Source organism: Scyliorhinus torazame, chromosome 13, assembly GCF_047496885.1.
Source record: "Scyliorhinus torazame isolate Kashiwa2021f chromosome 13, sScyTor2.1, whole genome shotgun sequence".
Taxonomy (NCBI): Eukaryota; Metazoa; Chordata; class Chondrichthyes; order Carcharhiniformes; family Scyliorhinidae; genus Scyliorhinus; species Scyliorhinus torazame.
In genome coordinates, this window is record NC_092719.1 from 182,980,222 (window position 1) to 182,997,548 (window position 17,327).

At 50.2% G+C, this 17,327-nt stretch overlaps 2 protein-coding genes across 5 annotated transcripts in view; one reads left to right on the top strand and one right to left on the bottom strand.

Moving 5' to 3' along the window:
* fbln2 (fibulin 2) overlaps positions 1–17,327 on the bottom strand; it is a 288,042-nt gene that overhangs the window by 202,182 nt on the left and 68,533 nt on the right. The window lies entirely within an intron of this gene.
* Positions 11,143–12,800, top strand: LOC140388411 (protein SCO1 homolog, mitochondrial-like). Its single transcript, XM_072472537.1, has 2 exons — positions 11,143–11,351; positions 12,006–12,800. The coding sequence occupies exons 1-2, from the start codon at positions 11,144–11,146 to the stop codon at positions 12,713–12,715; spliced, it is 918 nt and encodes a 305-aa protein (XP_072328638.1). The 5' UTR covers position 11,143; the 3' UTR covers positions 12,716–12,800.

Sequence of the window (17,327 nt, forward strand, 5' to 3'; positions counted from 1 at the left end):
CAGTTAGGTTGTGAGATTTGATTGACCTTCGTAGCTAATGCTCTCACATCAACAAGACACAGAAGCAATTGGATTTATATTGTAGAAGTCCAACTTTACAGCTCCAATTTACATCTGAGGAATTTGCAGACAGATCACCCAAAAACCAGCAGGGGTGGAAAATTCACAAATGTGCAAAATGTTTACGCAGGTTCACCCGGGTAGGATAATTACATTTCAGGATTTGACATACAAAGTGAGAGATGGAGATTTTTCAATGTTGTGATCAACTGAACAATGTTCTCATTATTATGAGACCGCCACAGTTCGAAGAGAAAGCTGCATGTGGTGTTGCCTGGTAATGACTTAGAGGGGAGAACAAACTACCCTGATCATACACCACAAAAAGTACAAAAACAATGGGTCATTTTAAACTAATGTTTAATTATGTCAGGGAAATTCAAATTATGGGAGAAAGAACAGTCCATTTTACATTGTGAGTAGAAGTGCTGGCGGCAAAGTAGCAATTGCCTCAAAGCATATGGTTTGTGGACGAGCGTGGAAATAAATAGCAAAGCTTGGAATAATAATAATAAACCAAGTGGTGATTCACTTCTTGGCTTTTAAAGTGAAGCATTATTGAAACCCAAGTGTCTTTGGAGACGATTAGCACAGTTCAGATAGTTTAAGGAGAAAGATTGTTTTAACTATTTAAATAATCCAAGCCACTCTGCTCAAAGGTTCTTAACTTGAAATCCAGCTGATCCTATCTCGCCTGACCTTCCGACTCGGGCCAGGTGAGATTTGGGCAGTGCAGCGCATCCCCGGGACTGGGCGTTGAGGGCTTCAGACGAATGTAACTAAGCCATGTAGATCAGGTAAGCCCAAAGGTCGAGCCAGGTGTAAAGGACTTGAGGAAGGTGAGCAGTAACATTCAGGACGGGCCTTGGAATGCGGTCAAGACGAGTTGGGTCGGTCCTTGAGGGGAGGTGGGGGAGGGCCGGGTCAGGTTGGGCCGTGCCTATGTGGTGAAGGGTGGGTTTCCAGTCAGGCTGGGCCGAGTGTAACAGGCCTTGATTTGTCGGTTCTGGCCTTTGGGGAGTCGGGTTGGGTCTTGCAGGGGTAGTGGAGGGTTAGATATGTACCCAATAGAATCCTGTGCCTTCCCCTGTGGCACGTTTGATGGCTGGCAAGGGAAGGGCATAGAGGGAATCAGGCAGGTAAGGAGTAAGACAAGGTGGGATGGGCTTCCTGCCCTGTTTCCAATTGATGGTCACGTAAGGGTTTTACTTCCCCACTGCTACTATCAACCCAATGACTGGCAGGGTGAGAGTTACATTTGTTCAAAGGCTCTCAGTACCTGATCAACGGACCTGGCATCGAGAATGGAGGTGGCCTGCTCAGAGTCACCTCTTGCCCTTGCTGCCAACCCTTCTCTCCCCTAGCCCACCACATACTTCCCGCACCACTCATCTGTATCTGCATCCCTCCTCAATCCAAGATCTTGGGAGGTCTCAGACTGTCAGTGGCCACTGCCACCCAGCAGGTGTTACTGATTAGGAAAGAGCTGCCAATCTCTCATTGACCAGCAGTTCTCAGTGGGCGGACCTTCTGTCCCCAATGTCCTTGATCGGGGCAAGGCTCACGGCTGGCCCATCATAATTGCCTGATTGGTGCAAGATATGTCCAGCTTCCCTGAAAAGAGGCGACACGGGGGTCTCACCGACTCTCCAGCCGGCAGCCAAGACCACCGCTGCCACCACAAGAATCCGCCCAACATTTATCACCCTCACAATTTCTCCCATTGCACATCACATGACTTATGAGGCTCTTCTTGTTGATTAAAATTAATGGACAGAAAATCAAGCTGTCTCCATTAAGGGCTTGTAATGCTCCTGTCCACCAATGATTTATACTGAGTAACCAAATATCGCTTTACACCCAAGCACAATTAGGGGAAGCCTTGTTCCATTATGTAGTTGTCACATCTGGACAACCCTATAAAGTTAGAGTCGATCAATATCATCTTATACTGTAACTGGCCAACAATGACATTGATGCAGAATTAGATCCATAAAATAAGCAAGTCAGCAGGTCAAGTGATACTCTTATTTCATTCACAAAAGCTTCTGAGTTTTATCATACCACAATAAAATGATCATCAAAAATCATGATGGTCTCTATCCCATACAACACACCAAGAGAAAATTTTTATCTGGACATGTTCAACTTCTAAACTAACTCAACCATTTTTTTGAACAAAATATAGGAACGGCAGGTAGGCAGATAGAAAAATATCGACCACAAACAAAACTGAGAAAACAAAGCTCAATAGACATAAAGTCATGAGGGATATAAAATGGGTTGCCAATTTGCGATCACACCACCACACAAAATCACATCTAGCCTCTTTTATCTCGACTGGAGCTTCAGTGTTGGATGTTATTGTTCCTTAACAAGATAGCTGGGCTTTCTCTATGCAGCAACAAAATTAATTTAGATCCTGTGATGCAGTCAACTTTCAGTCAGTTCATCTGACAACTCTTAAGAGAGTGGGGTCGACAGATTCTGTCCTGTTATCGATCATCAGATTCAGGTCTATAAATCCACTTATTCATCATGCAGTCAAGAGCTTCTTTCTGCAGCTTTTCATTTTTTATTAAGTTGTCACAGATCTAAAGAATAAAACATCTGACGATACAAGAATTAAAAGAAGACAGACAGGAAATGTCAGTGGTTTAGGCGGTGTGGTTGCAATATCAATAGGGAATTGGGGTTTGCCTGGTGAATAGATTTTCTGTAATGGATTTTTATCAGTTCAGCTACAGATTCAGGGTAGATATTGTGAAAAGATTTTTAAAATTGGCTGTCAGACATAAAAGTAACAGGCACTTGTGAGGAGTCACATCAGGGTAAAAGCAAATGCTGAGCAAGTACCTAGGGATTGGTGTTGAGATCACAACTGTTGTTAATTCTCATCAGTAACATGAATTCAAAAACTTAGCATAAATTGGTGCATCTTTCAGCTAATGCCAACTTAAAAAGTTTCACTGAAATTAAGGGAGTAGCTGACAGATGCACAAAATATTCTTGTGAGCAGGACAGTTATCTGAGCTGACTCTCATTTAAGGGGTGTTTTCGCCACCTGCCATTCAAAGTTGCAGTCAGCTTGATTGGATGTTTTTTTTTAAATTTTAGAGCACCCAATTCATTTTTTCCAATTAAGGGGCAATTTAGCATGGCCAATCCACTTAACCTGCTCACCTTTGGACTGTGGCAGGAAACCGGAGCACCTGGAGGAAACCCGCGCAGGCACGGGAGAATGTACAAACTCCACACAAACAGTCACCAAAGGTCGGAATCGGACCTGGTGCTGTGAGGCAGCAGTGCTAACCACTGTGCCACCACACCGCTCCTTTTTTGTTGTTGTCCACCCGCCTGCCCTCCTCAGCCCTAGCCTGGAGGTCAAGAGGTGCCCCGCTGCCCCCCTTGACAGCTGTTGGCCAGCACCTCCTCCTCACCTCGCCACACCATTTTAACTGCTGCCCCAACCTGCCAGGTGGAAGGAGTTAAAACTGATGGGAATATATCCACCCAATGCAAGCCATCAATCCAAAAAGTCAATTGACTGTTAATTTAAACAACCCCGGAAGTAAATCAGAGATGTCGTGATCATACTCTGCAGTGTTCTGCTCCAGCCACACATCCTCCAGCCTTTTCCACCGGCGGAATCTTCTGGTCCTGCTGAAGGATGCCCCCATTGGCAGGTTGGCAGTGGCACAGCTGGCGAGCAATGCAAAGCATTGATTTAGGTAAGACCAGAAGATCGCACGGGCAGCCAATGACGAGCCGCCTCCGGAAAACCCGCTGCGGGAAGGTGAACAGCGGAGAAATTCCCAGCCTAAATATTTTGCCCAGTTCTTTAACCTGAGAAAAGGTGACATTCAGACGCTCGACGTAATGCAGAGTAGAGCTATAGCTTAACCTTACAGTGAAGTATAAAAATCATGGAAATGTACCGCATGGAAGAAGGTCACTTGGGCCTATAATATCCACGCAGTGGCTGACGAGCACTGGTCTAGACTAATCTCATTCTCCCGTTCTGGGTCTGTAGCATTATAGATTGTAGCACATGATGTGCATTTTTAGGCACTGTTTAAATGAGGGTTTTAAACTAATAAAAGGTAAATCCATGATCAACAAAATGCTTCACTTCACAAAAAATTGATCAATGGATTTCCGGATAAAATCATGGCGACGGGAAGGCAGATCATTTGAGAAACAGTTAAAGGCAGGAAAGGGGGATATTCCTGGATGGATGAATTCAAGTGGATTGATTGGCCTTCTTCAACCGTACGTATCTGATGAAATGGAATGGATACTGCGCTGTCAATAGGTAATCTTATATTACTTTCTATTCTTCTAAGCGAACTGTAAATGTTTGAACCTATGACTTATCTGTCAACTTTGTCTCAGGTGAATAGGCGAAAATTGTGGCTGATATTCATTTCAATGAAAAACAATTGATTTTCACGTTAAAACCTGGAAGTTCCATTGTGCAATGTTGCGAGGTGTTTGTATCAAATTATGCACACTGCTATTTTAAAGATATTAAAGTAACCGACAAAGGAATTTAATGCAAACTTGGAGTTGTGTCATGGTAACCGTGTCATTTGCAGTAGTTTATATTTTAACGCGTTCCGTTTAAGGTGTTAACGTGTCCGTGGGACCCGATTGAGGGAAGATGAATTCATTAACTAATCTGGCCCAGAGGAATTATTTGAAAACAGATAAAACCAGATTTTCCATTGCATTCTCCAAATATTTCAATGGTATTCTGGCAGCCGATGTCAGGAAATGAAGCCACACTCCGCACCTCAAATACTGCAAATGAACTGCCTTTGGAAACCTGGAAAATAATACACTTCCATTTTGTCTAAAACCTGCCAATAATGACTACGGCATAAGCAATGCTTGTATTTTAAAATTTAAACTCAATCCCATTGATCTACGCTGCTTTCAGCAACAGACTTACCAACTGAGATTAACACCACAATTTCCTGAGAATCTTGCTAGATTTAATTTGCGTAGCAATGTAAAACCAACAGTTACACGCAAATTATTTTTGTTAAAAACAAAGCACCCCCTCGGGAAATGCCTTTAGATATATGCAGGTGAGGGCTTTTGTGAGGCGACAGGTGAGGGTATTCCCGTTGCTCCCGGCACAAGAAGTTCAAGATAGGGTGATCTTGGGTCTATGGGTCGGGGAGGGCAAGGTGTCGGAAATACACCAGGAGTTGAAAGAAGAGGGGGAAGCGCTGGTAGAAGAGTTGATGACCATGGGAAGTCCATGGCCCAGTCTCTGCAGGCCATCGCTGAGGGCATCGGCGCCATTGCCCATGTGCGAGCCGGCATCGCACAGTCACAGACAGGGTTTACCAATCCCCTGAGCTCCATTGCTGCAACCCTGCAGACCCCTGTCGATACCAGCACGGACCTCCAGGACTGGCAGCGCCAGATGTCGGGGGGGCGTCGGATGGCCAGTCCGTTCGCATCCCCCACCCATATAGAGACCTGGGGGTCATCGGGCACCCCGAGGGAGGAGGAGGTGCTGTGGTCCGTCCCGGGTCCCCCTGTAGGGGAGGTCCTGGAACACCGCGACACCTCGGACTCCCCCCCCTTCCGTCCCAGGTGCATCGGGTGGGCAACGGGCAGGACAGGCTGGCAGCTCGCCATCCTAGTCGCCCGGGCCGCAGCCTGGCCCATCTAGGCCAGGACGCCCCAGGAAACGGCCGCCAAAGGGATCCCGTGTCAGAGGGCAGGAATCACAGGAGTCCACCTCCAGTTCTGCTGTGCCGTCTGGGAAACCACATAGATGTAGTCATAGGGTCCGTAAGGCCAAACAATTAGACACTGAGTAAGTTGGCACAGGTGCAGGGCACAGATGAGTTTAGGGGCTAGGGCACGTGCATAAGACCATAAGACATAGGGGTGGATGTAAGGCCATTCAGCCCATCGAGTCCACTCCACCATTCAATCATGGCTGATTTCAACTCCATTTACCCGCTCTCTCTCCAAAGCCCTTAGTTCCTCGAGAAATCAAGAATTTATCAACTTCTGTCTTAAAGACACTCAACGTCCCGGCCTCCACAGCCCTCTGTGGCAATGAATTCCACAGACCCACCACTCTCTGGCTGAAGAAATTTCTCCTCATCTCTGTTCTAAAGTGACTCCCTTTTATTAACGAAAGCATGAACTCCTTTTGTTATTAAAGTCAATGTTACACCTACAGAAGCTGCCTTTGTGCTCTGTCCAAAGCGTGCGGGGGTGTCATGTACATTGGAGTGCAAGTGTGTGTGTGAGGGGTGGTCTTACCTCAGCCCCAGGTGAGTCTGCCCCCTTCCCCCTGGGCCGCCATCAACATCCCCCCGGGCAGAGGACGGGACCGTGCGCTGCAGTGTCACAGCCGCATGCAGGGATAGTCCGGGTGGATGGTGGTACTGTGGGTCAGACATAGTCCAACGATGTGGAGCCAGGAACTCACCGCAGGGCGGGTTGTCATCATCCTCCATGGCCTGAAATAGACACGCGTCCACCCGCAACTGTGTGACCCCGGCCGTTGTGCCGCAGGTGGATCGGCAATCAGGGGGGGGTGTGCATGTGGGTGGGGTGGGTGGGGTTGGGGAGGGGGGTGAGGGAGCTGGGTGGGTGGATGGGTGGGGGGTGTGGGTGGTCGGCTGTTGCCATGGTGTGCGGTCTGTGGCCACACTACCCGATTCCCACACCCATCTAGTCAGTGAAGCGGGCGGCTATCAGCCTGTCCTGTGCCCGCTGGCCCAGCCGGTAACGGTGGACAGCCACCCGCCCGTGTCTAGCCCGTCTGCCCTGACCATTGCCCCCATCCCCCTCATCTGGGAGGACAGCGCCTCTTCCTGCTGCTCCTCCACTCCGCCCTCCTCTGCCTGTGGCACATCGCCCCTCTGCTGGGCTATATTGTGCAGGACGCAGCACACCACAATGATGCGGCCGACCCTATCTGACCGATACTGGAGGGCACCCCCAGAGAGGTCCAGGCACCTGAAACGCATCTTCAGCATGCCAAAGCACCTCTCTATCACTCCCCTTGTCGCTACATGGCCATCATTGTAATGGTTATCCGCCTCATTGCGTGGCCTCCGTATAGGCGTCATCAGCCACGATCACAATGGGTAGCCCCTGTCGCCCAGCAACCAGCCCCTCAGCCGGGGATGGCGTCCCTCGTACATGCCGGTGATGTATGACCGCAACAACACGTATGAGTCGTGTACACTGCCCGGGTAACGGGCGCAGACGTGCAGGATCATGATGCGGTGGTCGCAGACCACCTGTATGTTCATCGAATAGGTCCCCTTCCTATTGGTGAACACGGCCCTGTTATCTGCAGGTGGCCGCACGGCGACGTGCATCTCATCAATCGCGCCCTGAACCATGGGGAACCCGGCCACGGCAGAGAAGCCCACGGCCCGGGCATCTTGGCTGGCCCGGTCCACGGGGAAGCGGATGTAGCGGTGCGCCATGGCATATAGGGTGTCTGTCACTGCCCGGATGCACCGGTGCACCGATGTCTGCGATATGCCGGACAGGTCCCCACTCGGTGCCTGGAATGACCCCGTGCATAAAGGTTCAGGGCCACCGTAACCTTGACGGACACGGGGAGAGGGTGTCCCCCGCCAGTGCCACGAGGTGACAGGTGCGCCAGCAGGTGGCAGATGTGTGCCACGGTTTCCCGGCTCATCCGGAGTCTCCTCCTGCATTCCCGGTCCGTGAGGTCCTGGTATGACTCCCGGGGCCGGTACACATGGGGCGCCCTCGGGTGCCTCCATTGCCGTGGGTCCGCGACATCCTCCTCCCCCTCCTCGTCCTGTCGGGCAGGTGTCCCTCCAGCTTGGTCGGCTGCCGCCTGCCCCTCTGCGGCAGCCTGCGCCGCCTCTCTGGCACGCTCCTCCTCCTCCTCCTCCTCATCCAGGGCAACATTGACATTAGCGGCTGCCACCACGGCGGCCAACATCGCTGGATGATCGGAAAACATGACGGCCTGGGGGGGGGGGGGGGGGGGCATGTCACCATTGCCCATACCCCCTCCTCCCCCCAGCCAGGTGGCATGGACCGCATGGGTCCGACTGTTGGTGGCTGGCACCTGGCCAGGTGGACCAACTCATTTGCCCCCCCCCCCCCCCCACGTCCCTCCCTCCCTCCCCGGCACGGACCCCACCCTCCTCCCTGGCACGGACCCCATCCCCCTCCCCGGCACGGACCCCATCCCCCTCCCCGGCACGGACCTCATCCCCCTCCCCGGCACGGACCCCCCCCCCATCCCCCCCCCCGGCACGGACCCCCCCCCCATCCCCCTCCCCGGCACAGACCCCCCCCAACCTCCACTCCGGCACGGACACCCCCATCCCCCTCCCCGGCACGGACACCCCCCCATCCCCCTCCCCGGCACGGACCCCCCCATCCCCCTCCCCGGCACGGACCCCCCCCCAACCTCCACCCCGGCACGGACACCCCCATCCCCCTCCCCGGCACGGACACCCCCCCATCCCCCTCCCCGGCACGGACCCCCCCATCCCCCTCCCCGGCACGGACCCCCCCCCCATCCCCCTCCCCGAAACGGACCCCCCCCCAACCTCCACCCCGGCACGGACACCCCCATCCCCCTCCCCGGCACGGACACCCCCCCATCCCCCTCCCCGGCACGGACCCCCCCATCCCCCTCCCCGGCACGGACACCCCCCCATCCCCCTCCCCGGCACGGACCCCCCCATCCCCCTCCCCGGCACGGACCCCCCCCCAACCTCCACCCCGGCACGGACCCCCCCATCCCCCTCCCCGGCACTCACCCCCCCTCCTGGCACTCCCCCGGAGCCCAGCCCACTCTAACCACCCCCCCCCCCCCCCCCGCCGCACACACACACACACAAAACCCTACACACACCTCTCCCCCACACATTCAGACTGCGGCCACGCCATCGCCCCTCCAGCGGCGAACCCCCCAGGCCGTCACCCACCTCCACGCTGGTCGGCGTGAACCTTGAGCACTGGTTGACGCCGATTGAAAGGTGGTTTGATTGACGCCGACGTGACCCGTCATCACGTCGGCGGGACTTCGGCCCATCCAGACGGGAGAATATCGGCTGCCCCAAAATCCATTGCCTTGCGCCCACCCGTGCCATTCTCCGAGGTGAGCGGCGCCATTGACGCCCCGCCAACTTTTCTCCCTTCGGAGACTTCGGCGGGCGGCGGGGGCGGGATTCACGGCGGCCAACGGCCATTCTCCGACCTGCTGGGGGGTCGGAGAATCTCGCCCCTGATCTTCATGCTTGCTCCTCAGAACCCGCTGGCACCCACCAGCACAACCCCTTCATGTCCAGGTTCGGTGCCCACACATGCCACCTGCTACAGACCCCCATTGGCCCATCAAGCGTGCGGCTCACAATGCCCTTTCTTTATCCCCGCAGGAGAAGGTACCCATAATAAGTGGGAAAGGGCGAAAACGGGAGGGCAGAGTACCAGAGATTCGAGTCCTTACCTCCTACGAGGAATGAGCCCTGGAAAGCGAGGTTGGCCTGACCGCAGAGGTGAGGGTCCACTGCACATTCACCTGTTTCAGGTGAATTGTTCATGTCAGTCAAAATTAACCTTCCCTCTCACTGACCACATGTCCATTGTCTCACAGGATCTCCATCAGGATCTCCATCTGATGGGGCAGGACTATCCAGAGACGACGGTCGTCTCCAGTTCATCCGAAACCCCCTCCCAACACCGGCACATCTCAAGGGCAGCAGGCAGAACAGGGAGGCACGGCAATGCCAATGACACCGGTAAGTCGGCCAAGGCCCTCTGGTTCCAGGACCTCCAGAGGAAGTCCGCCAATGGCATCAAACGCCACAGGGCACGGAAAGCAGCAGGCTGCCTCCACCTCCGATGTGCATCCTGGGGACACACCTCAACGTAACAGACCACGAAAGATCAAGAAGAGGAAGGATCTCTGAGTGGCACTGGGGAGGGGGGGGGGGCACTTTCTGCAGCTAGGTGGAATGGAAATGTCAAATGTTCACTATTAAAACATGTTACATGTGAAGCCTCTGTCACGTTAATCTTCACTTCACAGCAAGCATGCCTGCACCCCCACCCTCTGTTGCTCTCATCTCCCCCCACCCTCTCTGAGTTCAGTTTTGGACAGCTACCTTTACTGGTTGACATGACCAATTGCCTAATGTCCAGGCCTAATTGCCTGGGATTGTCCTTTGATTATATACAGTTGCTTGGCAGCAGAGCAAAGGAATTCTTGGCAAGGCTGAAAATAGGTGGGAAGTTATATTTGCAAATCCTAGCTTCACTGCTAAGGCCAAGCCCCATAGAGATTACAAGACCAACCCAGTGCACTGGGCCAGATAACAATGACACAATTGTGGTGCAGTGCAAGATATGAGAAAGATGAATATGCACTCCTCAAGGACTTTAGAGGACTAATAGTGGCAGGCTCAGATGGAAAAAATAATTATGCATACATATGCATAGAGACAGTGCATAGAGCTATTGATTTATTGTTTCACTTAGCAGAAGCATTACCCTCGCACTTTTGATAATGAAGTAGACTACATTAACCTAAACCAGCATTGTGGTGACAACTAGTGGGCCAAAGGTGTATTGCATAAATGCCGGTAATGGCAAGGAAGGGTTAGCCAGCTCCCACAGTCCTTCAACAGTGTCAGTATTGCTAAACTGCGGGTGGCACAGTAGCACAGTGGTTAGCACAGTTGCTTCACAGCTACAGGGTCCCAGATTCGATTCCCGGCTTGGGGCACTGTCTGTGTGGAGTTTGCAAGTTCTCCCCGTGACTGCGTGGGTTTCCTCCGGGTGCTCCGGTTTCCTCTCACAGTCCAAAGATGTGCAGGTTACGTGGATTGGCCATGATAAATTGCCCTTAGTGTCCAAAAAGGTTGGTGGAGTTACTGGGTTGCGGGGATAAAGGGGATATGGTGGAAGCAAGGGGCTTAAGTGGGGTGCTCCTTCCAAGGGACGGTGCAGACCCGATGGGCGGAATGGCCTCGTTCTGCACTGTAAATTCTATTCTAAACCCTGCATCATCAACATTTGTGGGGTCGGTTATGCAGTGTGCAGCATGGCGCTGATGGTGCAGCTACTGTGCAAACGGATAGGCGGTGTTTCCAGCGGGTTTAATCGGAAAGTTTCCTGCGAAAACGCTTTTCACTGCAGGGTCACCGCCCGCCAGTGCAGTCACCCGAAATTGCTCGCAGCGAACGCGCTGTGCCCAACCAGAGTGTTCAGTAAAGAACTTTGCCCAATATGGAAGCCGACCAGATACTCCACACACAGGGCGTCATTCTCCGACCCCCCGCTGGGTTGGAGAATCGCCGGGGGCTGCCGTGAATCCCGCCCCCGCCGGTTGCGGGCCCCCCCGCTGGATTCTCCGGCCCGGATGGGCCGAAGTCCCGCCGATAAATTGCCGGTCCCGCCGGCGTGGATTAAACCACCTTTTGAACGGCGGGACAAGGCGGCGTGGGCGGGCTCCGGGGTCTTTGGGGGGGGGCGCGGGGCGAAATGGCCCCGGGGGGTGCCCCCACGGTGTCCTGGCCCGCGATCGTGGGCTCACCGATCCGCGGGCGGGCCTGTGCCGTGGGGGCACTCTTTCCCTTCCGCCTCCGCCACGGTCTCCACCATGGCGGAGGCGGAAGAGACTCCCTCCACTGCGCATGCGTGGGAAACTGTCAGCGGCCGCTGACGCTCCCGCGCATGCGCCGCCCCGAGATGTCATTTCCGCGCCAGCTGGCGGGGCAACAAAGGCCGTTTCCGCCAGCTGGCGGGGCGGAAATCCCTCCGGCGTCGGCCCAGCCCCTCAATGTTGGGGCTCGGCCCCCAAAGATGCGAAGCATTCCGCACCTTTGGGGCGGCCCGATGCCCATCTGATTGGCACCGTTTTGGGCGCCAGTCGGCGGACATCGCGCTGTTTGGGGAGAATTTCGCCCACAATCTCCAGTACTTCAGCACGATGCCTCCATCACCACCTGGGAAAAAAACAGGCAGTGGCACTAAAAAGGGTGGGCCTGAAACGTGGAAGTCTTTAGCAATCACCTTTGCTATAGGAGGAACACTCTTGGTTGTCATGAAATACTTTAAGAAAGAAAAAGAAGAAAAGCTTAAGAAGGAGCGAACCCGCAGTATTGGGAAGGCAGCCCTTGGAGGACCCTTTTCACTCATCAATCATACAGGACAACCCAAGACGGACAAAGACTATCTTGGACAGTGGTTCTTGATTTATTTTGGGTTCACGCACTGTCCGGACGTCTGTCCTGAAGAACTGGAGAAAATGATTGCTGTTGTGGATGAAACAGACAAAATCCCCACTTTGCCAAACCTGACACCACTTTTAATCACAATAGATCCCAACCGAGATAATGTTGAGGCCATGGCAAAATACGTTCAAGAGTTTTCTCCAAGGTTAATTGGCTTAACAGGGTCACACAAGCAAATAGAACAGGTATCGAGGGCCTACAGAGTCTATTATAGCCAAGGACCTAAAGATGACGACAATGATTATATTGTTGACCACACAATAATCATGTATCTTGTTGGACCCAATGGAGAATTTCTGGAGTATTATGGTCAGAACAAGAATAATGCTGAGATTTCTAGTTCCATAGCTTCACGCATGAGAAGTTTCAAACACAAGTAATCCGAATACTTGATTGCGAACAAGAGGGCAAACCAAGCTGACCATTTCTAGGAAATAAAGGATGCAGTGTTTCAAATGAACAAAATAGCCCAAGGTTCTTTTTGGAAAGGGTACAAGTTTGTATATAGCAACATCTTTCTGCTGCTTTCAAAAATGTAGGAATGTATCAAAACTGAGTGAATCCATGAACAAAGTTGAATGAAAAATAAAAATGGGAGTTGCAAAGGTTGGTCAAAAAAAAACATTTGTGGGGTCACCAATGATCGGAAGCCTCATCGGTCAACACACCAACACTGTGGCTAAAACAGAAAGATAGCAGCTTCTGGAACTTCAAAGCCTCAATCCCATCTACAAGACTCAGGCTGGAGTGTGATAGGTGTAGCTGTAGCAAAATGCAAGATGCTCAACTTCTATCAGGACAAAGCTGTTTGCTTGAATGACCACTGTACCACGGGACTGGGTATGCAAACCCTGCCCAATCAGTGCACTGTAGCTGCAGTATGTACAATCAATATAAGAAACTCACCATAGTTAGATTGACAGTAGGCTGAATTTCCGTGTTAGCAACTAGACGTCAATGCCAAAAGGATGGGCCATTAATAGTATTACAAGACTCATCCTGAAGTTAATATTAATTTCACTTTTACATCGAGTGCACAGGACAGGCAGCATTTGACTACATGTGTATCAACGAGCCCAGTAAAGCTGAAGCCAATGGAAAGCGGGGGGGGGGGGGGGGGGGGGCGGACCTTCAATTAGCTGCAGTCATAGGTAGCGGAAAGGAAAATGCTGGCAGCCAATTACCCCAGTGTCAGAACATCGAGTTCCTCAGGGCGGCATTCTAGGCCCAATCATTTTCAGCTACTTCTTCAATAACCTTCCCTCCATCAAATGTGGGATTGTTCACTAACAACTGCACAGTGTCTAGTTCCTCAGATGATAAAACAGCCAATACCACTGTGCCACAGAACCTGGACAACATTCAGGTTAGGGCTGTTAAGTAGCAACTGGCCTATGTGCCACATTAGTGCTAGGCAATGACCATTCCTAAAAAGAGTGAATCTAACCTTCTCTCTTTGACATACAATGGCATGACCATCATTGAATCCCCCACCATCAACTTTCATAGAATTTACAGTGCAGAAGGAGGCCATTCAGCCCATCGAGTCTGCACCGGCTCTTGGAAAGAGCACCCTACCCAAGGTCAACACCTCCACCTTATCCCCATAACCCAGTAACCCCACCCAACACTACGGGCAATTTTTGGACACTAAGGGCAATTTAGCATGGCCAATCCACCTAACCTGCACATCTTTGGACTGTGGGAGGAAACCGGAGCACCCGGAGCAAACCCACGCACACACGGGGAGGATGTGCAGACTCCGCACAGACAGTGACCCAAGCTGGAATCGAACCTGGGACTCTGGAGCTGTGAAGCAATTGTGCTATCCACAATGCTGCCGTGCTGCCCACTTCTTTGATAACACAACTGACCAGAAGCATAACTGGACCAACTGCACTAAATGTTGTGGCCAAGTACAGGTTATGGACTGGGTTTTATGTGGCAAATGACTAATCTGATTCCCAAAGTCTTTTTACCGCCTCCAAGGCACGAGTGAGGTGTACAGTTCCATTAACATTCAAGGAGCCCAACACCATTGAGAACAAAAGCAGCCCACTTGATTGGCACTCCTTAAGCATTCTCTTCTTCCACCATTAGCACATAATACCAACAGTTGTCATGAATCTGCTTGGACAGGGCGGCACGATGGCGCAGTGGTTAACACTGCTGCCTCACAACGCCGAGGAGCGGGTTCAATCCCGGCCCCAGGTCACTGTTCGTGTGGAGATGGCACAGTCTCCCCCTGTCTGCGCGGGTCTCATCCCTACACCCCAAAGTTGCGCAGGGAGCACAGAGGGGCAGTGGTTAGCACTTCTGCCTCACAGCACCGAGGTCCCAGGTTCGATCTCGGCTCTGGGTCACTGTCCGTGTGGAGTTTGCACATTCTCCCAGTGTTTGCATGGGGTTCACCCCCACAACCCAAAAGATATGCAGGGTAGGTGGATTGGCCATGCAAAATTGCCCCTTAATTGGAAAAAAATCATTGGGTACTCTAAATTTAAAGAATATAAACCAAAAATAAAAAATGTAAAACAATTTTCAAAAGATGTGCAATGGAGATGGATTAGTCATGCTAAATTGCCCCTTAATTGGAATTAAAAAAAAAAAAATCTGCAGTGGACAGTATTCAAAAGTCCTCAATTGGTGTGGGTCTTTCCTCGTGAAGAATTTAGAACAGCAATTTAGATAATAATCAAGTGTGAATAATTTATGGAGGAGAAACAGATCATAGACGATTGGGAAGATCCCTGAGACATACATATTTTAATGTGTAGTCAAGGAAGTTGATGTGGGCAGACAGCCAAATACACAGAAGGCATAATCAAAGAACAACAAAGGTATAATTGCCCAGACCCTGAGAATCCAGGAGAGGCAATTACCATTTCGCAGTCTCAGGAAGCCGACAGACCAGTTTCCAGCCACGAAACCTGAATGGCAAAGTTACAGCAAACAAGTTGCTAAGTCTTAGAGCCAAGGCAGTGCTGAAAATGTTGGTAACAGCTGTTTTAAAATGTTTTCACTGGGCAAGGAAAAAGACGGTTCCCGGATTTGAGTGTCATCCCTGTATTGTGTGGTAAGAATAGCTGGTTATTCAATTTGCATGTTGCTTGGGGAACAGGGGACATTTTACAGAATTCAGAAAGCCGAGATATATTTTGTAACAAGGGGTAAGTTCCATAAAAACTGTATGTGTTTAGTAATTCATTCATTTTAGGCTGGATTTTCCAGCCTCCCAACCGTATATTTCTCGGCGGCGTGCCAGTCGCTGGGGACGGGATTTTCTGCTCCTGCCGCTGTCAATGGGAATTCCCATTGAAGCCACCCACTCTGCCAGGAAACCTGCAGTTGGCGGTGCGCTGCCGGCAGGATCAGCATGGGAATCCCACCGCCAGTGGACAGCTGGAGAATTCCGACCATTAATCGCGTGGAGCAGAGTGGTCTTGTTTGTGCTTATTTGTCTTTTCTTTACGTTAATAAATAGTCTTTAATAGTTGTTACACAATGACTGGGCTATTTATTCTCACTAGGATTTCACTTGTCTCCTCACACTAAAACAAAACTGTACTTCCCCGCGAACAGGTGTTTCAAGTTGGGAGACCCTCGCAGATAATACAGTGTATACCATGCACTGCAGCAACTGGCCTCTTCAACAGCATATTCCAAACCCATTACTTCTACAAAGTAGAAGGACAAGGGCAGCAGATGTCATGTTCTTGTGCTACGGCCAATAGGAATGATGCACAATAGAACATCCAGTTCTTGATAGTTAAAAGTAATTTATTATCAAACAAATGCTTGGTAAAGATAACTAGAAGAAATATATTACAAACTACGAATACTAATAAATTATCCTAGAGCTATTGTAAATATGACTATCCACCAACACGACTAACTCCCAACTCCTCGAGCTACAGATAAACATGGTAGAATAACACTGCCACCTGCTGGTCAGAGGTTGTGTGCTTCATTACATACATGATTGCCTATGCATATCATCACAGATGGGAACACCGTCACTTGCAAGTTCTCCTTCAAATCACATACTATCCTGAACTGAAAATATATTGCCATTCCTTCGTCATCACTGAGTCAAAATCTTGGAACTCCCTAAGGAAGTACTGTGGGAGCCCTGTCACCACAAGGACATCAGTAATTCAAGAAGGCAGATGCTCAATTACAATGGTTAGGTATATGTGGTAAATATTGGCTTTGCCAGCAATACCCATATTCCATGAATGAATATTTAAAAAAAGCTTGGTGCACAAACTGCTTAATAATGAAATAAACAGACTTTTATCCATTACCCTCTTAATTCTTGAGTAGGTTTGAATGACCAATTGTACCACTTAAGATAAATTACCTTTTAAGAATAGTTTTCATCTACAAGCCAATATTTGAATAATGTAGCAATTCTAACTTATAGCTGTACATATTTGTATGGAAAAAGCAATGAAAGAATTGTCAGATACAATGATCTTAAAATCCGGCAATATTTTTGATTATTGCAAATTATATTTGATGGTTATATTAAACATTGGAGGTTGTTCTATCGTGCAAGAGTTAAGAGAGCTCAGGCGAGAAAATGGAGAGAGAGAAAGAGAGAGAGAGAGAGGCTCAAACCTCCTTCAATTCAAGCTGAACGTTATTTTCAGCAACAATGAAATCTATTCATCATTGTGTCAAATAAAAGCCCAGGAAATAATAAAATCTATAAACATTACTTTCTCAAATATTGTTGGACCCAGTCGACAGCTCCTGTTGCCTTTCAGTATTGCATGGCAAAATTCACCGTTCAAGATAACTATTGAAAATGGCAGTACTGAAGAATTATCATCAGGTTTGGATTTGTTGCTATTCGTAAATCTGAACTGCTTCATTAAAATCAAACTTTCAGGTTATATGGGATAATATAACTTTTTACCATTGCTTTTACAACAGGACAGATCAGAAAATCTATCAGTAGGCTTAACTCTGTTCTATGAGTATCAG

Coding starts and splice junctions, on each gene's coding strand:
- LOC140388411 (XM_072472537.1), top strand. CDS start 11,144: ATGGCGCTGATGGTGCAGCTACTGTGCAAACGGATAGGCGGTGTTTCC. Junction 11,352..12,005: donor GAAGCCGACCAGATACTCCA/CACACAGGGCGT, acceptor GGGAGAATTTCG/CCCACAATCTCCAGTACTTC.